General features: G+C 39.8%; 1 protein-coding gene across 3 annotated transcripts in view; it reads right to left on the bottom strand.

Annotated features, from left to right (window-relative positions):
• Nucleotides 1-24,160, bottom strand: part of FBLN7 (fibulin 7) — a 1,104,237-nt gene that overhangs the window by 86,380 nt on the left and 993,697 nt on the right. For all 3 annotated transcript variants that reach the window (XM_044078952.1, XM_044078936.1, XM_044078943.1), the window contains one exon: nt 17,320-17,457. In XM_044078952.1, coding sequence (XP_043934887.1) covers nt 17,320-17,457 — 138 coding nt within the window. The remainder of the gene's footprint in view (nt 1-17,319; nt 17,458-24,160) is intronic.

Here is a 24,160-nt window from a genome sequence, read left to right on the forward strand (position 1 = left end):
GTCTAGTTGAGGAACTCCTCACAGATGGATCAAATCTTGGAAGACCCCCGAATATAAGGTCTGTCCTGGTCCTGCTTAGCTTGTCTGCCACACAGTTTTGCTCTGATGGAATGTAAGATGCCTGTAGACTGAGATTGTGCTGTGAAGCTATATCCCAAGCTAACATGGCTAGTCTACAAATGGGATATGACCTAGTTCCCCCTTGCTTGTTGATGTACCACATCACTGTATTATTGTCTATAACTATTTGAAGAGGTCCCAGAGAACAAAAATGGTTCAGAGAATTGAGTGTCTTGATCAGGACAAGAATCCCCTTGATATTTATGTGCTTACATCTGTCCTTGATGTCCTACACATCCTGCACTTTTATCTCCCTCTTGAAACTTCTCCCTAATCAATGCCTGAAGTATCTGTGCTAACTGACTGCTTTGGATAAGGGAGGAAGAAGGGCACATAATGATTTAAGTATATCTGTTGTCTCCAGCAAGTGATTTCTGATAAATCCCAGTATGGGGATCTGAAAACATAAAGGGTGTTGATGGTGGCACCAAAGATATTTCAGATACAACTGTATCTTTCTCATGTGGAATCTTGTCAGAGGTATCATGAGATGCCATGAGACCCAAAATCCTGAGGTGTTCCCTCGCAGTGACCAAAGTCTGACTGAAAAACCTTAGAAATAGATCTAAATAAATATCTATTTTGTCCTGTGGAACAAAAGCTGTTTGAACGGAGGTGTCTAGTTGACACCCCAGTAACACAATCCTGTGTGAGGGAGTCAAGAAAGATTTTTGAATATTCTCTTGGAATCCCAGCATGGGTAAGAGATCGCTCCGACAGAGATTCCTGACATTTTCAAAAAGACTCTGCAAAAATAAGCAAGTTGTCTAAATACAGAAAATATGGATATCCTGTAACCTGCAATGAGCTATAACTGGAGCTAAACACTTTGTGAACACTCTTGAGGTAGTGGATAACCCATAGTGTAAGGCAGAGAACTGATAATGTGATTCACACACACAAAACCTTAAGAAACACCTGAAGTCTGGATGTATTGGAGTGTGATGATAAGTACCTTTTAAGCCTAGTGTTACCAGGAAACTTGAAAGAGGAAGCAGAAGCAACAGGTTGTGAAGTGACATCATTCTGAATTTAGACACTATCACAACCAGCCTTAGAAAAGAAAAAAACACCCAGAACTAGTCTCCAAGCATTTTCTTTGTTTAGGACTAGGAACATCCTTGAATAAAACCTATTCCCCACCTGGGAAGGAAAAACTGGTTCTATCACACCTTGGCATGGCATGTGATGAACAGGTGGAAACAAAAGAGTCTGATCTGCAGGATGAGGAATAACCCCCTGAAAACGAGGCATTTCCTCCCACTGACACCTGTAACCCTGATGAATAATTGTCAGAACCCACTTGTCTGAAACAATATGTTGTCAAAGTGAAAAATGAAGATACAGACTTTCTGGAAGGGAAAAAGGCCCAGGGTGGGAGGGAGTCACAAGGCCTCTTGAATAGTAATTCAGTCTTGTTGGACTGCCCTTAGTTTGGGAGGGTTGAGACTTCTTTTTGGAACCTCCTTGCTACTTCTTAAATGTCTGTTTATCTGAATTCTGTTGGGACCATTTATTATTATTTTTTTGCCAAAATTGCATGAGGAGAAAGAAGATCCCTTGAACAATTTGGAAAAGGAGGGTTAAAAAAATCTTACAGATTCTCTAGATCAGCTTGCTCCCTTCATCACACTTTTTGATCACCTCTGCTCAAAAGGGACCAAACACTAAATCTCTAGCCAAGGGAGAATTTAAAATCTCATTTTAACATCAGGAGATTCTGAGAATGCAGCCAGGCAAACCTCCTTAAAACTGTACCAGTGGCCAGAGACCTGTAAGAAGTATTGACAGAGTCATACACACACACTGCAAACAATGATTAGTGACCTGTGCAATATAAGAAACTAAGTTATATAAATCAGATTTTTCTTAACAAGCAGAAACTGTAAAGAAAACATTCCTCATACTTTCTCAATATGTCAGAATAAGCTTTAGCATACAAGCCTGAAAATGTAAAATTCTGAAATTCAAAGTTGCAGAGGTATACACTTTTTCCCATACCTATCAATAATGTTCCATCCTTATTAGAAATAGTAGGATCAAAAGTAACTAAGTGTTTAGTAGCATAGGAGTCAAGTACAGCTATAGCTGGTGGATCAGGTTTGGGAATAGTGTATACAATTTTAAAAGGCTGAGGAACTTTATATATCCTACCTATCTTTTTAGGGACAGCTGGCTGACTATCAGGAAAATTGCAATCAGTAAGAAATGCATCCTCTAAAGTAGACAGGACAGGAATAATAGTGTAGGTTCTGGAAAATCGTTCTTTAACAACTAATAGTATTTTCTGATGGACTGAGAAACTCCAGTATTCTTCCACTGAAAACAGTGGAACATTCTAGCAATAGTCTCAGAGAAAGAGAAACCCCCCACAGGAAGAATCCAAAAGTGAGCTATCCTCTGAGTCTGAATCAGAAATCTGAGGTCAAAACCTTGAATCCATCCCTGCATCTTCCTGTTCAAATCTGGAATCTTGAATCCCTCTTTCTTCTGTCAGAAACTACTGTACAAGAAGGATCAATAGCCTTAATCAGACCTTGAGCCAGTCCAGTAAACTAGTGCCTATCCAAAGAAATTTGAGGAAGATTAGAGCCATGCTTGGTTTTCTATTTCTTTTTGACAGGAAAAATCAGGGTAACCATGTTACTAATGGCAGCTGCTGCTTCCCCAGGGATGTGCACAACATTCTGACACAAGAGGGTAACCTCCCCTGTTCCCTCTCCCAGTACCAACAAGAGTAGCTCTCCCTTATCAGTTGATGAGACCCCAGCAGCTGCAGAGGACATGGTTAACAGCTGATCCATAGTGGCTGTAGGTGCTACATCAGAGGAATCCAGGGTAAAAATGAGTTTTCTGAGTACAACAAATGGCCACAGCAGAGACACCCACCTGCAGCTGAGGTAACTTTCTAGTCTACTATGGTGGCAAAGGCTGTTTCCTGAACATTTTTGTTTTGTGGCTGGAAGAAGGACCAAATGTGGGATTCAAAATCTGATCCATGGTCAAACCGAAAATGGTGCCGCTATCCTGGGGAACACGCAGCAATGCAAGTAAGTTACTTTTTTAACTGAAAAAGAACAGTAAAAAGCATTTTCAAATGCTATGGCAACCCTACAACAGAAACATAAACACAATTTCTTCATAGAAAATATTTTATCAGTTAGTCAACACTACTTTTAAACTGACAGAATTGAGTGTTCCATTTAAAACTGCATTACAGGCTCGAGACAATCCATTAAAACACAACACTCCTAGTTTTAACATAATGTTCCTGAAGAGGAAAGTAATAAAACATTGATGCAAAATAAGAAAATGTAAGTTTTTTTTCCAAAGGTCATCCTCCAGGCTTGCTCAGCCAAGCAAAGTTGCAGACAACCATCAATCCTCACAAGCCTCAGAGAAGCATACTCCTTGGTGGCAGTAACTGAAGGGTTTCACACCCAAACTTGTCTTGGAGTGACTAGCTCGAGCTGCTTGACAGTTTGTATGCATGAAAGGTGCCCTGAAGCTTTGGAAGCTGGCTGGCTGTTATATCCACAGTTAGCATTGCTCCCTCATTAACCCATTCCAACTTGCCCCAGTTGTCTTAACTCCCTGGACAGAGACTGAATGTTCACTTGTACACATTGGATAGTGACTGATGGGTACAACTTCTGCACTAAGCTGTTAAGGATTGACATAATTTCAGGTACACAGTGAACAGTCACTGCCACTGTTTGTAGGCCCTAGTAATGACCCTAACCTATCCTGTAATGCCTACTTATCAGAAATATTACTGCACTCCATGGGCTTATCAGTCTCTACTGGGTGTCATGTGAGTAGTAACGTGTCTCTTTCTCCCCAACAAAATATGATTTGCATAGCTCTTGTTATACCCTTTCTATCCTGATTGTTCTTTTGTACTTTCCAGCTGCTCAGCATTGCACTAGTCACTCCTAATTTCCCCAATACTATGTCAGGGGCTGGGGTCACCATGGCCATCAAGGCTTTGGAAGGTGACATGAAAACATGGAGTGGAGCAACCAGCAGTATTACATCTCATGCCCTGTATGCCAGACATTTATATGCCCTACCTGGGCACAACTGCTGAAATCATGTGCATCACTGTACATTGTGCCAGTCAGCTACAGCCCCAACATGCGCAATTCAATGGCAGTCTAGTCTGCCATACAGTTATGTCCCCATCACCTAGGAAATGTCAGATCATAGGCAGAACCCCCAATCTCTGTCCCTCCCAGAAAGGGTGAGCCAACAATTGCTGATCCTTCCTGCCCCTTCATGTCCATGCAATTACTCAAACTTAGGTCATATGTATTTCAGTCCAGGCTTTTTCACTGTATGCCAGAGAGATGGCGTGTTTGTCCTTTCTGATGGCCTGTATTTGTGCCTGACATGGGTCAGTCATCATTCAAAGATATGTTTGACACTGTGCTAGACTATTCTTTTTAGCTATGACAGATTTATAATTCTGTCTTATCCCTTCTCCTTATCTGAAGACCAACCCCATAGTGTGACTATATTAAGATCACTGTCAATACAATAATTTATTTCCTACACTGACAAATGACACCAGGTTGTTGACTGCATATCTTATTTTTTAATATATTTGGGCCATTTACTGTAGGTGGAATTTTTTTTAATTTATCCAAGTCTTTTGGGTTTCTAATACCATGATGGGAATGGACCCCATTCCTAAGTCAAAGGATGATTAAAGTTCATGAAATTAGTATTGTTCCAATCTTTGATGTCAGCCAAAAGTGCGCTTCACAGCACCCACAATGTGCCCAGTAATGACTCCTTCTGCAGTTCGTATTACATTATTACACTTAAAAGATTTTTGTTCTACTAGCGACAGTGCTTTTTTAATTATATTGATGTTTGAAGTTACTTTGGTAATGTATATACATATTTTATTTTATGTGATTTTATTTTATTAGTAAACTGTTAGTCATTTGGTCTGGGCATAATTAAAAAAAACTCTTCTTGTTGCTATGATAGAAGTTTCAGTCATCCTGTCATAGTCTAGCCCCAATATAAGTATAAATGGCTACAAATGGGAGATGATTATTGTGATGCCCATCCACTGGCCCAGTCACCAAGGAGCCTCAATCCTCACCATTAGCACCAGTGAGGTGCATGTACATTGGGAAGGATAACAAGTACAAACACAGTAAAGTACAATTTCCCTTAAGAGCACACAGAGATCACAGCCAGTATGGGGCTGGTTTTTCCCTTTCTCTCCAGTTCTCCAATAAGACTCCCCACTGGTACAGCTATAGGGTTCAGATCTCAGCTGAGTGGTCAAGCCAAAACCTCCAGCACCCTCTATGTCCAACCAGTGCTTTGTTTCCTGCCCAAGTAGCTGACACACACAAACGTTGAGATATGAATTATATACAAACACACAGACTCCCCTGGGGAAAGCTGGCACAGGTTTTCCAGCTATGCCTTCTCCTGCCCAGACTATAAGGTAGAAATCACTGCCATCAACCGCTACTTAAAAGCTACTATAAGGCCCTTCCCAAAGGGTGACCAATTCCACTGTGTGCTATTACTGTTATTCAAATAGTAAGTGTAACCCAGGGCTAAGGCTAACCCAGGAAGCCACAGCAATAAAATACACTTTACATGTGAAACCTAGTAATTATCTATGTCTTAAAACAATAGAAAGAATTTCTAGCTGCAGACATCCTGTCTCCAAGCTTGAGATCAAACACAATCATAAAATCCTTTGCTGATCAGCTTTCTTCCAGCAGGGTGCACTGTGATTACATTTTTAAAGCTCTGACCATACACAGTTTTCCTACATTTGTCAAACAAGCCTGTGCCCCCCCCAGAGAACTCAAGCTAGTTTTTCAAGTGACTCTTGAGAAACACTGCTTGAGAGGGTTGAGTCTATCTGGGTATACCTTACCCCATTCCCTATCTTGGCAGCCCATCTGCATTGGCATTGCTAATCCCACTGCGGTGCTGCACTGTCATATCATATGCTTGCAACCCTAGGCTTCACATTGGTAACTTGGTATTTTGCTGGCTGGGTTGATGTAACCATGACAGGGGATTGTGATCTGTAACTACAATGAATTTCCTTCCATATAGATAAGGCAGAAATTTCTGCAGTGCCCACACTATGGCTAGACATTTCTTTTCTAGAGCTGCATAGCATTCCTCCCTGTGTTGAAGCCTACAACTGAGATAAACCACTGGGTGCTCTTCTCCCTCTGAAGAAATCTGGCTAAGTACAGCCCCCACCCCATGGTTCGAAGCATCCACCTGCACAGCAAATTATGTGCTGTGATCTGGACTGGCTAACACAGGGGGTCCCCCCAAAGCTTCTTTAAGCTTCTGGAATGCCTGCTCACATGCTGTGGTCCACACTACCTTATCTGGCCTGTTTTTCCTTGTCAGGTCTGTGAGGGGAGCAGCTATGGTACTATAACTGGGGACAAACTTTCTGTAGTACCCTGCTGTCCCTAAAAATGCCCTCACCTGCTTTTTGGTAACTGGTGCAGGCCATGCCTGAATGGCTTCCACTTTGACAGGTCCTGGCCTGATCTTCTCACTCCCCACTCTATGTCTCAGGTATCCCGGAGACCTCTGCCATACCCACCTGACATTTCCTTGGCTTAATGATCAACCTTGCCCTCTGTAGTCTGCCCAGCACCTCCCTGACATGTTGAAGGTGCCCTTGCCAGGAATGGTTGTAGATGGCAATATCATCTAGATAAGCAAGGGCAAACCCTCTTGCTCCTGCTAGGATATAATCTACCAGCCTCTGGAAAGTCGCTGGAGCATTTTTCATACCAAAGGGCATCTTTGTGAACTCATACAAGCCAAAAGGAGGCACAAAGGCTGATCTCTCTCTAGCACTGGGAGTCAAGGGCACCTGCCAGTAACTCTTGTTAAGATCAATGGTGGTAAGATACTTAGCCCTACCATCTCACACACACACACACACACACACACACACACACACACACACACACACACACACTACAAATAAACATCTGACATTCAAATAAAATAATGCAGTCTTGTGTAACAATGACAAGAAAGTTTAACCGTTAGCTTAAAAAGTGCTGTCTGTGCGGACTGTTAAGCTTAAATTCAGCTGTGTGTCTGAAGTGCTGTGCACATGGACCACGTTAAGCTAAAGGTAAATTAAGTTATCTGCCTCAGTTTCTCTCCTAAAATCACAAATAAATGAAAAAAAACACCAATTCATGAAACTGGAAACTTGGTAACTGGAAAAAACGTGAAATAGGACCAACAGAAGACCACTGACACTGCTTTGTAAAGTTTAGCGCTTTCTTTCATTTAATACCAACAAACTTCTTCAGAACAAATAAACACTGCTCAATCCACTTCTTAAATACAAATGAATTAATTGGTGATCCAATCATATTGAATCATCAATAAAATAAACAGGCAGATCTTAAAACAATATATACATCTGTTTCTATACATATTTTATGCACGTTTAAAATATAACTTCTTACATAAATGTAATAAATATAAAAACCCCATACTGTTTACAAAGTCAAAGTCATACAAAGTCAGTAATACAATTTATCATTTAAAAGACATTTTTCATTTAAAGTACAATTTAGTCCTGGAAATTTATCAGCCCTTAAAAAGACTTGCCACTTTAACTCTTTAATTTCAAGAGCATTATTAAAATTAGTAACATAGGGAACTGCATGAATAAAATCCAAGACAAAAAATGAAAATTTTTTGAAATCTACACATTCCATAGCATGCTTTGCTAAAGCGTTATTAACATCCCTGTTTTTAATAGCTAAACGTTGTTCATATATTCTTTTATATAATGCTCTAATCGTTTTCCCAACATAAAAATTAAAGCAAGTGGAACATGTAACTAAATAGACTATTCCACAACTTTTACAGTTAAACTTGGACTTACTGGTGACCATTTTTTGATTATGAGGGAAAAACATATTCTTTGAAGAATCTATGAATCTACACTGCTTGCAATTATAACAAGGATACATCCCCACTGGCCCTTTTGTCATTCTTTGTTCACTAATCTCCAAAATGAACTTCACACTGACTACTTTTTTATAAATAAAATTGGGATGGTCACCAATAACCCTGACCAAATCAGTGTTACCCAAAATCACTTTCCAATTATTAGAAATGGCTTGTTAGATTTTATAAGAATCCACACTAATGGGGACAGGAAAGGTACAGTCCATCTTTTTGTTGTTACTATCATAATTCTTTTTTGGAGTAAACCCGCTAGTCAAAATAGGTGGACATTTGTCCATCCTGACCAGCAGAATTTCTTCAACAATGCTCTTTAACTTATCATGAGGATAACCTCTCTGCATAAACATGAGAATCAATTTGTTGACTTCTCTAATAAAATTCTCATCTTCAGAAATGATCCAACTGAGACATATAACCTGCCCCCTGACTAGATTTAAGTTCATAAAGTCAGGATGTCCACTTTCAAAATGGAGGAAATTGTTTGTGTATGTCTGCTTTCTGTATACCGTACTGGTGAACTTCTTCTCACTGATCCATAGTGATGTCTAGGTACTAAGCTGTAAAAGTGCCATGCGGAGTTCGGACATGCAGGCCATTAAGCTAAAGGAAAATTAAGCTGTCTGCCTCAGTTTCTCTTATAAAATCACAGACACACTTCAATGCAGAGTGCAGACTGGTGTATGAATTTAAACAGTAACAGTCAGCTTACCTGGAGGAGCTAGAAAAAAAGAAACCTGTGGACCATTTTGGCTCAGCTGACAGTGAAGTTGACGTCATTGCGTACTCCCTGCACATGAATATGATGCCAAACTCCTGTAACACTGCTCGGATTTCTTGAAACTGGGTAGGAGATAGCTGCTGGGACATTGCTACCCCTTCCACTGAGGTGTCAGTCCGAGCCTCACTGAGGAGACCAGTCACCGGCTCTCCCTCATACTCCTCCTGCAATCCACTTCAAATATTCAGCACAAGGGCCTCCCTATCATGGTAAGGTTTCATCATGTTTACATGGTACAATTTGTGCCCCTGCCTCCTGCCTAGCAGTTCTACCATGTAGTTAACATCACTGACCTTCCTTACCACCTTATAGGGTCAGTCCCAGGCTGCCTGCAGCTTGTTGTGTCTGACAGGAATGAGAGCCCTTACCTGCTGCCCTACAGCATACTCTCTAGCTCGAGCATTTCTGTCATACCAGACTTTTTTCTGCTATTAAACTTCTGACAGGTTCTCCTGGGCCAAACCCATAAGTTCCCTAAGCCTTGCCCTGCGGTTTAGGATATATGCCACAACAGACTCCTTGTGAGATTCACACTCACCTTCCCACTCATCATGAATTAAGTCTAGAAGTCCCCTCACCCTATGCCCATACAACAACTCAAAGGGTGAAAAACCTGTGGGTTCCTGGGGAGCCTCTCTGTAAGCAAACAACAGCTGGGGCAAATATTTGTCCCACTCCCTCTTAAACTGGTCTGCAAATGCCCATAGCATGGACTTGAGTGTAGAGTTTAACCTCTTCAAAAAGACCACTAGTCTGGGGATGGTAGGGTCTTTAGGTGCTTCACCTCACAGTACTTCCACAGACAAGCCAGTAGGTCTGACATGAAATTGGCACCTCTGTCAGTCAGTATTTATTTTGTGAAACCTACCCTGCTGAAAATCTCTAACAAAGCATTTGCCACCTTCTCTGCCTCAATGGAGGACAAAGCCACTGCCCCAGGGTATCTTGTAGCATAATCTACTATCACTAGGATATACTTTTTCCCTGTGGAGCTTGGAGTACTCAGAGGCCCCACAATATCCACAGCTACCCTCTGAAATGGCTCCTCAATCACAGGCAAAGACATCAAAGGAGCTTTCACCATGTCTCCTGCCTTGCCTACCTTTTGGCACTGCTCACAGGTCCTGCAGTACCCTGTTATATCTCTGGAAATCCAAGGCCAATAAATGTTTTGCATAATATGTTTCTTTGTACGTTTTATGCCCATATGACCTGCAAAGGGAATATCATGGGTTATGGCTAGAAGTGCAAGATGGTAGGCTCTAGGCACTACCAACTTTTGTATTCTCTCACCTTCTAGCCCTCGCTTAGGAGTCCACTCTCTGTACAGTAACCCTTTCTCCCAGTATACAGATTCCCCCTTCCCTTGAGAATCGGGTGCCTCACTAGCTACCTGCCTCAGGCCTTGTAATGTAGGGTCTGAGAGCTGAGCCTGTCTGAACTCTCTCTTTGTAACCCTTCCCAGCTCCCCTTCCACAGGAAGTTTGGTATCCTCTGACAGCGGTGCCTCACTGTCAGCCTGGGTACTACTACTCACCTCTATCCTTGCAGCCACTCTGTCCAAGGGACCATCAGTACCCACAAGCACCTGTGGCTCATCTTCAGTCTCACTGCTACAGGGTAGCTCCCTCCCTGAAGTAACCACCTCACCAGTCCTGGCTGCAAGTAAGTGGTCTGACGGGGTCTCCCCAGGCTAACAGACCCACATACTTGTCTCCAAGTCTGACTGTGAGTAACTGCATGAGCACATGGTACTGCATTATCAAAATTCTTCCCTAGCAGGACATCTGCAGGATGGTAATTTGGAACACCTGTTGTCTCAAGATAACCTACTATTGGCATTTTCTCTTTCCCACTTACTGGCTCTCCCACCTTTTGTTCCCCACCTTGCCTCCATGGGCATCTATATGCTACATGGCCCCACTGGTTGCATTCAAAACATTTAACCCTAGGTCCTGGACATGTACCTAGACTAGTGGCTTACCATGCTACTGCCACATTCTGTTGGGGCTGTCTGGGCTGCCCACCATGGGTTCCCTTAGACCCATGAGCAGCACTGGGGGGCCCTTTCCTGTGCAGTGATGCCCTGCTTGCTAGGTATAGGTCCCCCTGCTTCCCCAACTTACCTGAAGTAGAGCATTGTCTATCAGCTAACCAGATCCTCATGTCCTCAGGCAAAGTGCTAAGGGCTTGTTCCCTCACCAAAAGGTCTGCCAGCCCTTCAAAAGTGGTGACCTGACATCCACTCACTCACCTATGAAAATAAGTGCTTAGTTCAGCAACATATTCACACACACTTTCATCTGACTTGCGTCTATACTCACAAAACTTTTTCCTATAAGCTTCAGGTTTTAGCTTAAAAAAGTCTAGCAAACAATTATTTACAGCATTATAATTTAAGAAATCATTGTCAGACAGTTTGGAAAGTACATTTACAGCTTTACCATGGAGTAAGGGGGTCAGGAACCGTATCCAGAGCCTTTGGTCAACATCATACTGTTTACATACCCTCTCAAACATGTGAATGAAACTATCAAAAATATCCCCCCCCCCCTCTGTAAACTGTGGAAGAAATTTACTGACCTTTGTTGCTTCTGGGGTTTGGTTACTACCTTCCCCATTACCTCCATCACTCTGGCAAAGAGTCAGCATCTCCTTTTCATGTTGCCTCTCCCCCTCCTTCTCTTCAGCTTCCAGGCATAGCAGTTTCTCATTCTCCTCAGCCTGCAGACATCGCAGTTTCTCATTTTCCTCACTCTCTAGATGCCTCAGTCTCTCTGCTGCTTCTATTTCCAAATGCTTGGCCTCCAACTCAAGTCTCTTTAGCTCCAGACTGATTTTTTTAAGTCCTCTATAGAAAGGTTAAGCTGTCCATTCTCTGAGTGTTGTACATCTCCACGGACAGTCTGAATGTCCTCCTGGTTGTTATTTTCTAATGCAGCTGTGACCAAAGCTGCAATTATGTCTACTTTAGTCAGGTTTCCATGCACCATTCCTTTAGCCTGGCGCATCTCAGCCAACTGGCTTCTTGTCAGCTTCCCATACTCCTCTGCTGACATGCTTGCCTGCTCTCCCTGACTAACTAAGCTAACAAAACAAATACAACAATTGTAATCTGAACTCTCAATGTTCACTGCGTGGCTGATTTAGAGTACAAAAACACCTTCAGTGATCACTGAACGCAAGATACAGGAACTCACTATTCACACCACTACAACCCAATTAGTATGTCATGTCGCTAACTCACCACTATCAAATAATTAATATTTGATGTGGATATCCCACCACTATCAAACAATTATTATGTGATGCCCGTGCACTGGCCCAGTAATCAAGGAGCCTCAATCCTCACCACTAGCACCAGTGAGTGGCGTGCACATTGGGAAGGATAACAAGTACAAACACAGTAAAGTACAATTTCCCTTAAGAGCACACAGAGATCACAGTCAGTCTGGGGCTGGTTTCTCCCTTTCTCTCCAGATCCTCAATAAGACTCCCCACTGGCACAGCTATTGGGTTCAGATCTCAGCCAAGTGGTCAAGCCAAAACCTTGTTCTTTAACAACTAATTGTATTTTCTCATGGACTGAGAAACATCAGTATTCTTCCTCTGAAAACACTGGAACATTCTAGCAATAGTCTCAGAGAAACAGAAACTCCCCAGAGGAAGAATCAGAAAGTGAGCTATCCCCTGAGTCTGAATCAGAAATCTGAGAACAAAAGCCTGAATCCATCCCTGCATCTTCCTGTCCAACCAGTGCTTCATGTCCCTGCCCAAGTAGCTGACACACACACACACACACACACACACACACACACACACACACACACACACACACACACACACACACATGCACACACACACACACACACACACACACACACACACACACACACACACACACACACACACACACACACACACACACACACACACACTCTTTGAGATATGAATTATATACAAACACACAGACATTCCTGGGGAAGGCTGGCACAGCTTCACAAGTTATGCCCCCTCCTGTCCAGACTATAAGGTAGAAATCACTGCCATCAACCACTACTTATCAGCTACTATAAGGCCCTTTCCAAAGGGTGACCAATTCCACGGTGTGCTATTACTGTTATCCAAATAGTAAGTATAACCCAGGGCTAAGGCTACTGGAGTGGCTTATACAGTACCACCAAATACATGCAAGTACTCTGAGAGCTTAAGTTATCTCTACACAAAGCAGCCATAGTTGAAAAGTTTAAATTTAATACTAAATAATAAAAACACAAGACAATACTCATTGATTCAACACAGTGATAACAGAGAGTTCAGAGATCACAGGAAAATATTTTAAAACAATATTGTAGGATAGTATCACATAAATATAGAAAACAGCTAGACTAATCACATTATATTCCTATCTGTCTCTAAGGGAAACTATGTTCTAAATTCTACTTACAAGGCAAAATGCTGGTGAGATATTGTCAGCTTCAGAACAAAATGCAAAATGCTATTCTTACTTTCAGAGACAGCCCTTAAATTGATAATACACATTACTGCTGAGTCATTTCAGATTACATCATTGTTGTTAGTTCTCCTTAAGTTTCCCAGGCTCACAGAACTTAAAATTTAACATTTCTCTTTTGATCTGCACCTGCCAGGAAGCCACAGCAATAAAAGACACTTTACATGTGAAACCTAGTAATTATCTATGTCTTAAAACAATAGAAAGAATTTCTAGCTGCAGACATCCTCCTGTCTCTGAGCTTGAGATCAAACACAGTCATAAAATCCTTTGCTTATCAGCTTTCTTCCAGCAGGGTGCACTGTGGTTACATTTTTGAAGCTCAGAACATACACAGTTTTCTTACATTAGTCAAACAAGCCTGTGGATCATACTAATACTTACAAGGACATAGAATTATTTACAAAATTTTATCTAACTAGGCTGGCAGCCTTCATGGTTATACAGACTGAAAAGTTAACTAATCTTTGTAGTACTAGTTTATAGTCAAATTACTTTGTTATAAATATCAAGTTGAATAATAATAGTAATAGTAACAGTAATAGTAATAGTAATAACAATAATAATAACAATAATAATAATAATAAAACAAAATAAGATTCATTCTTGTAACACATTTTACAGCTCAGTTTGTGTTATCCAACAGATCAGTAAATTATGTCAGAATTTGTCATCTTTTTTATAATAAGGTGTGCCTGAATTAGAATGATTCAGCTCCCCTTCATAGACAGCATTACTGAATCTTAGTTCAGAAAATTATTGTCTCATCCCTCATAATGTTCAAGAGAAAAAATAATTAACATGTCTAACATGTCATTATTGATGACCACATGATCACGTGGCTTGCTGTTAGCTGAGCTATGGCCTTGACAGTAAAGCTGAAAGTGGTACATTACAGTTAACATAGGAAGATCAAGAGTGACCTCTAATCAAGTGTGCCATCATTTACAGTGGACTGTCTTAAGAAGCAACCAAGTCTGAATGTTACAGATGCTTAGCTAGAATATTGTTTTCAAATGTGCATCAGTTAGTAGGAATTTGTGAACCTGAATATGATTCTGAGATGTGATATGTCTAGATGAAGAGATTGAGTAATTAAAAATGTGCATATGGATGGCTAAAGAAACAAGATAGGAATTGCACAGTACTTGAAAAGAAATGGATCACAAGAAATTTTCGGGTGGGTATAGTAAGGTTTTGTATATGTAAAATGCACTGCTTTTATTGCTGCAATTATTTTACAGTAAATTATTCAACTTTAGCTTGTGCTTTGAATTCCTCCCACATCCAAAGATGTGATATAGCTGAATTGGAGATCCTCGAACCTTCGTGTGTGTGTGTGTGTGTGTGTGTGTGTGTGTGTGTGTGTGTGTGTGTGTGTGTGTGTGTGTGTGTGTGTGTGTGTGTGTGTGTGTGTGTGAATGTTGGGATATGGTCTGGCTCCCTATTACACTGAAGCGGATTAAGAGGATAACTGGGAAAAGAATGACTGAACTTCGGCTTGGGTAAATATTTTACCACAGAATTTGTTTTAATATAGAATAAGGCACTATCTGCTGTCCTTGTGGTGAAGAGGGATGATTGGCTGGGAAGAAAAGTAATGCGTTTATTAGCTAAGTAAAACCAGCACAGAGGCTGTTTGTATATTGCACCACCATTTTAGTTTTTGTTTAACCTTTGCTTGGTGGTACAGACTTATTTTCCATTTTGCAAGTATTATTATATACGCTGTGCAGCAACTATATGTTAATTGTTACTATGATCTGGCTACTGCAGTATAAGCAATGAATTCTTAAACAATTTTATAAGCAGTGATTATGTTCATAGAGTGTATGTGACACCTGTGCACTGGCCCAGCAATCAAGGAGGCTCAATCCTCACTACTAACACCAGTGAGGGGCGTCTATATAGGGAAAGGATAATAAATACACACACAGTAAAGTACAATTTCCCTTAAGAGCAGTGATCACAGTCAGTCTAGGGCTGGTTTCTCCCTTTCTCTCCAGGTCCCCAATAATACTCTCTACTGGCACAGCTATAGGGTCCAGATCTCAGCCTAGTGGGCAAGCTAAAACCTTCAGCACCCTCTCTGTCCAACCAGTGGTTCGTGTCCCTGCCCAAGTAGCTGACACACACACACACACACTTTGAGATAAGAGTTTATACAACCACACAGACACTCCTGGGGAAGGCTGGCATAGGTTCCCCAGCTGTGCCCCTTTTCTGTCCAGTCTAAAAGGTAGTACTAGCTGCCATCACCCACTAATATTTATCAGCTACTCAATGGCCCTTAAAAGAGTGTCCAATTATTACAGTGCAATATTATTATCCATATAGTAAGTGTGACTGAACAGTCAAGGCTTATTAGAGTCACTTGGTACAGTATCACTATATAAATGCAATGTACTCTAGAGCTTAAATTATCTTTACACAAAACAGCCACAGTTGAAAGGTTTACAAATATTTAATAATAAATAATAAAAACACAAGACAATACTTCTTATTACACAGTGCTGGTCAAGAGTTCAGAGATCACAGAGAAATACTTAAAATAATACAGTAGCAAAAGTTCTGACATCACAGAAAAACAAACTAGTTTAATCTTCCTATTTCCTAGCTATATCTAAGAAAAAACAGAGTTCTAAAATCCTACTTACATCTAGAGCAAGACAGTGCTGGTGATGCTGGATGTCCTCAAGACAAATGCTCTAAGCTCTCTGAATCTCTCTCTTTAAATAATAATACAGAGCTGCTTCACATGACAACATTCTTCATACTTATCTGGTGTTCCCAGGCTAACAGAAACTACATTTACATTCTTTACAACTGGTCAGAAACCAGAGCAATAAAGGACATTTATACATGCAAATTCTAGCCATTAATGCTGACCTTAAAATGATAGGCAGGATGTCTCCCTCTAGACATATCGGCTCCAAATTTTAACATCAAAGACAGTCATGAATTGCTTGACTTAGCTTGCTTACAGCAGAGTGCACCGTTGTTACATTTTTGCAGTTCAATATCCAATGCAGACTTTTCACATTTAAGAGAACAAGCTGGTGGCTTACATTAATATTTACAAATGACAGAATTATGTACAAAATTCTGTCTAGCTGGGCTGGCAGCCTTTACCTATCTTTACACATCTTCTTTATTTTTTACCACATTAAGAAAAGAGGGTCAGGTTAAAAGCAAAAAGAACAAAAAAGTCAACAGTAATTGAAATATATACAGATATAGATATAGATGAATATATATATATATATATATATATATATATATATATATATATATATATATATACACACACACACACACACACACACGTGTCTATATATATATATATATATATATATATATATATATATATATATATATATATACGTGTCTATCTATATATATATATATATATATATATGTGTGTCTATATATATATATATATATATACATATAGATATATATATATATATATATGTATGTATATATATAAACCTTGATGTCAAAAGTTCCTATATGTTCTGTGATGAAGTAACATCACTAAATTGGCAGCTTATTTTCCAGTACTGTACCTTAGATAACACACAGGATGATGTTCATCAGTGGAAGTCATAGACTACAAACAAGTAAGCAATATCAGGAAAGAAGTGTGTCATCTTCATAAACAGACAAAATTATATATTAAGTTGAATGTGTTTTTAAAGAGCAGCTATGTGATGTACATGATGGGAAATGTTACATCTGTTTTTAAAATGGCACACAAGATACATTAAAGCGTTATGTCTTATTTTGTTTATTTTTATTTACCACATATGTAAACTGGAGTGCAAGAGACTCTTCAGTCATGACCTAGTTACATAAAAATACAAAAGTTAAATTATAAAAATGGATGAAATCTTACCTTCACAGCTTCTTCCATCACTAAAAAGTTTGTATCCCGGTGGGCAGGAGCAGTGATAGGAGCCAGGAGTGTTGATACAAGCATGCATACAGAGTCTTGGACCTACTTGTGTCTTGTACACCTCGCATTCATTCACATCTGCAGGACAGTAAGGTGTCTTTTAGAACTGGGATTCAAATTTCACCCTTTACAAAGTAACATTTTTATTACAAAGAATATAAATGATAATGTTTACACATTTTTCTGATATTTGGATCCATGTAGTTGTTTTGCATGATAAAAATTGCTAATATTTTTGTTAAAATCCTTCAGGGCAAAAAGTATGACTTTCACAAAACAATTAGGTAGCAAAGTTCATCTATATTTGTGATTTTCACTGTTTATACAACTCACTGCACTACGTATTGCAGAAAGGCTATGAAGACAATAGGAGAGAAAGATAATATCCAACAAGGAGAGACATTTATGTGTATGTGTTCTCTGGCAGCATGGACACCTTAAAGTATTCACTTAGGGTCATGCAACTGCAGCTGGTGGGAGTGTGACATAATCCCAGTTATCCGTGTTAGCAGTTTAACAACTTACTAATCAGGCAATTTTGTTTCAGAAATGCACTGTGTTCCCAAACATAAGTTCTATGAATATTCTCTGAGATGTCACATTTTACAAAGAAAGTTAAACATGATGAGCAAAACCATAATTAGTGGGTGATACGGACAGCAGGTGGCAACAAACATCAGAAGAATACACATGTGGGTATGTTGTGTAGTACTTGAATTGCAAGGACCAGTCACAGCCCCATATTAAATACACTGCAGACAAACTCTGACATGGGCTAATTGGACCTTTGTTAAGACTCACAGCTATCTTTAGGTGTTTGCAGTAATGACATTGAACATAATAGCAATAATAATGATTTATTTATTTTTTTACTTATTTAACATTTGTTGACTGGGAAAGTCTGACTAGGACAGAACCTATTTTCATAAGAGGCCTGGGGAGAAATGCTCCAGACACGTCTAAGATAATAAAATAATAATAATACATTATTCTGGTAGATGAGCTGATTACAAGACCCTTTTTTATCAGTGACATAGACTATAGGCAGTGCTCAACTGCAAAGCAAACTGAAGGTATATGCAGTCTGGATAACTGCAGAATAATGTCTCTTGCAGAAATCAAGATTTTAGCGATAAGCTAGAGAAGGCAATTATCAACCTTATACACCACTTACAGACAAGCTAGATCTACTTTATTTTATCTGTATATTAATTCAGTCATTCACTCAGTAACCTGGTACATGAATTTGTTAGAAGACCACTTCCAACCATGACCTAGGCCACCAGTAGAAAGTAAAATAACCAAGCGCAAAAGTGAATAAAGTATACACCAGTCAGGCACAGAAAATAAAGGTATATAAACCAGACATGCAGAGAATTGGTTAGTTTGTGAAGTTAAATACATATGAACAACAAATGTGTATAGAGAGGAATCAGTTTTAAAGATCAAACAGTTATATACTTCAGATAGTATAACGTACATATGTATCAATCAGATTCTGGAAGAAAACAGTGCAAGGGCAAACTTATGATACAATACATAAAGTATATTGTATAATCTTACATAAAACACCTCAGTTTTAATGTACAGCTGCATAATAATACATCTTAAGGAGAGGAGAGTACTGGACATTACAAGGCTCTGGCAAAGAACCTACAATGGCCAAAATGAACGAATGACTCGTAAAAGGTCACTGCCCTGCTAGAGTTTAGCAAAGTCTTCAACCTCAAAGAGTGGAAATAAATTCCATTGCCAGTGCTCAACAATCTTAGTTTTCTAAATAGCTTAAAGTATATTGCTGTCTTTTGGAAGCATCTTTATTTTAGTTAACTTCATTTCCTGTCAAGACCCTCACATTAAAGTTGTTAATGATTTTGCAAGAAATTAAGATTATGTTGTGTTGTTTGATCTTTTTTTTTTAGTTTCACTTGTTACTTTTTTTTTTCTCTATAACCACACTCATGATAGGTATTGGTCAATTATTAAAATATAGCCACAAAGCATTATGGGTAAGGAAAAGTGACTTGCCTCTTTAGAGGAGCAGCTTCTTACTAACATTTTGATTTCACTACTACACCATCACATGTTATTTTTCCATGCTCAGTGATCTACCTGCAAGAACTGGATGACAACCTGCATTTTAATGTGGAAACACATTATTATATACATTTTAAGCAGTGAGGCATTATGGGTTGAGTCATTCATGATATCTTTGCAGGGCAGATAAACAAATTCAGGGTACTGTCTGCATCTATAAAATTGAATGCAAGACCAACATACTTCTTTCATAATAAACCACATCATTTGGTACTGTATATCATAAGGAGGTTAATTCCCAATGCAAATGTTTGATTTGCACTTGCATCAAAGCATGATCAGTATACTTTAATAACATTTATATGATTTCTGTATGGGTGGAATGCTTGCTGTCAAGATAGTGATGACTGACATTCATTTGTACAGCCTCTTTACACACAGTGCAGACTGGATTAGTTGTTGACCGCAACTGAGCTGAAAATATAAGTATCTTGATTTTTTTTGATTATTTTTACAGATTACTGTTTTTAAAATTTAATATATATATAGCACTTTGTCTATTCTGTATCTTTACAAATCCTTATCTGTTTAAAAACTTTCATTTGTGTCTCTAGTGCTTGCTGTCTGTAGGCTATTGTTTTAACTGAAGCCTTTCCTCTGTGTAATTATCTTTTGGCTAGTGGGGGCTGGTTCTTTTGTGTTCTTGTAAAAAAAAAAAAAAAAAAAAGCTGTTCTGGTATTTAAGCCCTAACTTTGATAGGGTTTCTGTCTTTACACACAGTGCAGACTGGATTAGTTGTTGACTGCAACTGAGCTGAAAATACAAGTATCTTGATTTTTTTTGATTATTTTTACAGATTACTGTTTTTAAAATTTAATATATATATAGCACTTTGTCTATTCTGTATCTTTACAAATCCTTATCTGTTTAAAAACTTTCATTTGTGTCTCTAGTGCTTGCTGTCTGTAGGCTATTGTTTTAACTGAAGCCTTTCCTCTGTGTAATTATCTTTTGGCTAGTGGGGGCTGGTTCTTTTGTGTTCTTGTAAAAAAAAAAAATTCTGTTCTGGTATTCAAGCCCTAACTTTGATAGGGTTTCTGTCTTTACACACAGTGCAGACTGGATTAGTTGTTGACCACAACTGAGCTGAAAATATAAGTATCTTGATTTTTTTTGATTATTTTTACAGATTACTGTTTTTAAAATTTAATATATATATAGCACTTTGTCTATTCTGTATCTTTACAAATCCTTATCTGTTTAAAAACTTTCATTTGTGTCTCTAGTGCTTGCTGTCTGTAGGCTATTTTGTCCCACCCTCTCTCCCTGTTGGTGTCTTGCTCTTATACTTGGTGGCTTTGCAGTTGCCCGCCCCTACTGTGACACTCCTCCCAGTCTAGTGTCATTAGCTCATTCTGCCTAATACAGAGAGAATATTTGATAAGGCCTTCTGTTCCTCCTTTTTCCCTTTCAAAAAGTAAAACAAAACTTTTTTTTTTTTTTCTTTCGCCTGAACCTCCTTGTGTTCTGACTGTGCTTCTCAAACATTTTTGGAAATATACAGTATATTTCAGAGCATTTATTATAACTGTAATAGCCTTAATATTGCTACAACTCAAGTGCTCTAGGTTGCACTGCATCTGAAGTGTTTGTGTGTTTTAGCTACTTTTCTGTATATATAGACTTTTCTGTTTCTTTTACTAAATAAGCTCTGTAAAGTTGTTTTATTGCATTCCTGCCTGTATTTCTGAGGTTTTTTTTGCACTTTTAAAGTTTGTTTTTGCTTAGTTTAATTGGTAGGCTACACACTCAAGTGCACTAGCCGAATTAAAGCATTTACTGTGTTTCTGTACCTAATTTCTGCTACTTTGTAAAAAAAAAAAAAAAAAAAAAATCCTTGTTTCCCGCCTTTACTGAACTAGAATAGTCCAGTCTTCAGGTATTGCTGATCTCTGGGCTGTGTCATAGTTCCTGTGTTGCCCATATCCTTATTTGGATAGGAGGAAGCTTCTTTGTTCACCAGTGAGAGTAGGGAGCTCTGAGCAGCCTATCTGTCCCTTGAGGAGTGGTTCCAGCCCAGTGACCTGTAGCTTATGGGCTGTTTTGTGTCATAGTTCCTGTGTTGCCCATATCCTTATTTGGATAGGAGGAAGCTTCTTTGTTCACCAGTGAGAGTGGGGAGCTCTGAGCAGCCTATCTGTCCCTTGAGGAGTGGTTCCAGCCCAGTGACCTGTAGCTTATGGGCCGTTTTGGGCCATTTCCTATCTCTTTCTAACCCCCTGCTTTAAAGCCAGCTTTAGCGCACTTTTGTGCTTGTAATTTAAAGTTTGTCCTGTTTTTTGCATTTACCTGTTGAGGCTACACACTCAAGTATGCTAGCCTGTGTTACATATTTACTGCATTTTGCTGCTATTTGTTGAAAAAAAGAAAAACAAAAAAAAATGATCCTTGTTTCCCGTCTTTCCTGACCTAGAGTAGTCCAAATACAGGCTTTGCTGTATTCTGGACTTTTGGAAAGTTCCTGTGTTGCCCATTTCCTTTCTTGGATGGAGGGAGGTTTCTTTGTTCACCAGTGGCAGTGGGGAACTTAGAGCAGCCTATCTATCCCTGGAGGAGTGTTCCCAGCACAATAATCTGGTAGTCTATTGGCCGTTTTGGGCCAATTTCTAGCTCTTTCAAGTCCCCCTGTATAAAACCCGCGTTGGCGAGGTTTTTGCACTTGTTACTACTCAGCCAAGCTCCTTTTGGTCCGGCAGAGTGGTGCTAGCAGCAGAGAGGCCAAAAGAGCGACTGCTAACCTGATAAAAGTGTTTTTTTTCCTGCTACTATCTGGGCGACTGTCCAATCTAGCTAAACTGCAAGTATTTCTGCTTCTTGAACTGTTTTAAACTGTTTAAAGTTGTTTTTGCATCTGCACTTTTAAAGTTTGTCCTGTTTGTTGCATTTACCTGTTGAGGCTACACACTCAAGTGTGCTAGCCTGTGTTACATATTTACTGCATTTTCCTGCTATTTGTTGAAAAAAGAGAAAAAAAAATTATCCTTGTTTCCTGTCTTTCCTGACCTAGAGTAGTCCAAATACAGGCTTTGCTGTATTCTGGACTTTTGGAAAGTTCCTGTGTTGCCCATTTCCTTTCTTGGATAGAGGGAGGTTTCTTTGTTCACCAGTGGCAGTGGGGAACTTAGAGCAGCCTATCTATCCCTGGAGGAGTGTTCCCAGCACAAGAATCTGGTAGTCTATTGGCCATTTTGGGCCAATTTCTAGCTCTTTCAAATCCCCTGTATAAAACCCGCTTTGGCAAGGTTTTTGCACTTGTTACTACTCAGCCAAGCTCCTTGTGGTCCTGCAGAGTGGTGCTAGCAGCAGAGAGGCTAAAAGAGCGACTGCTAACCTGATAAAAGTGTTTTTTCCTGCTACTACCTGGGCGACTGTCCGATCTAGCTAAACTGCAAATATTTCTGCTTCTTGAACTGTTTTAAACTGTCTAAAGTTGTTTTTGCACCTGCACTTTTAAAGTTTGTCTTGTTTGTTGCATTTACTTGTTGAGGCTACACACTCAGGTGCGCTAGCCTGTGTTACATATTTATTGCAATTTCCTGCTGTTTGTTGCAAAAAAGAAAAAAAAAGAAAAAGTTATCCTTGTTTCCCATCTTTCCTGACCTAGAGTAGTCCAAATACAGGCTTTGCTGTATTCTGGACTTTTGGAAAGTTCCCGTGTTGCCATTTCCTTTCTTGGATAGAGGGAGGCTTCTTTGTTCACCAGTGGCAGTGGGGAGCTTGGAGCAGCCTATCTGTCCCTGGAGGAGTGTTCCCAGCGCAGGAATCTGGTAGTCTGTTGGCTGTTTTGGGCCAATTTCTAGCTCTTTCAAGTCCGCCTGTATAAAACCCGCTGTAGCACGGCTTTGCATGGTTTTGTGCATAGCGCGGCATCGAGCAGCACTGCTTATTTGGGTTTGAGCCTTGGAACTGATCTAGTTCTCATAATAAACACCCTATTCCTACGCTAAAGCCTAGCACTTGCTCACTAAAGCAATTATATAAGTCAGCACTAAAAAATTAAAAGCACTACACCCTCACAAACTCCCCTTGAGTAACTTGTTCCCCATTGGCCCTTTTGTTCAATTATAAAGGAATTCCCAATACTATTCTAGCATGTCCAAAGGTCAGTTGTCAATCTCCTCTCCAGTCCAGCTGGTGAACCTGGGAATCTTGAGGCAATGTTACAACTGCCTAATGTACACAGACAACCCTCTCCTCCTCCCAACAAATTCCAACACATGTGAGAGATGCAACCATATAGCCAAACTGGAGGCTAAGCTCTCTCAACTCAGTACTGGCGTAACCAGTCAGGAGGAGAAGGAAACCACACTCACTACAATTCCAGTCTCACATAGACCTACCACGACAGCAAACCAAACACATAAACACACAAAAACATACTTGGAGGCTCTAAATAAAAATCTGCCTAAGCAGCAGAGACCTCTAAAGCAGACACCCAAGCAACCGCTACCCCAAAACAAAACACGTGCAACACATAGCTCACAAAGCCAGTGTGCCAAACAGTCACAGTCCTTAAGGCTAAACAACACACCTGATACACTTGTAATAGGTGACTCTATCATCAGGCACACTGACGTCCCGCTCACCAGGCTGAACAAGGAGAAGGTCACGGTGAGCTGCCTATCGGGCGCTAGGATCCGCCACATAACACAAGCACTCAGGTCACTCCAAGGCAAGTACAAA

The sequence above is a fragment of the Protopterus annectens genome, chromosome 1.part1 (assembly GCF_019279795.1).
Source record: "Protopterus annectens isolate FY-2018-M chromosome 1.part1, PAN1.0, whole genome shotgun sequence".
Lineage (NCBI taxonomy): Eukaryota > Metazoa > Chordata > Ceratodontiformes > Protopteridae > Protopterus > Protopterus annectens.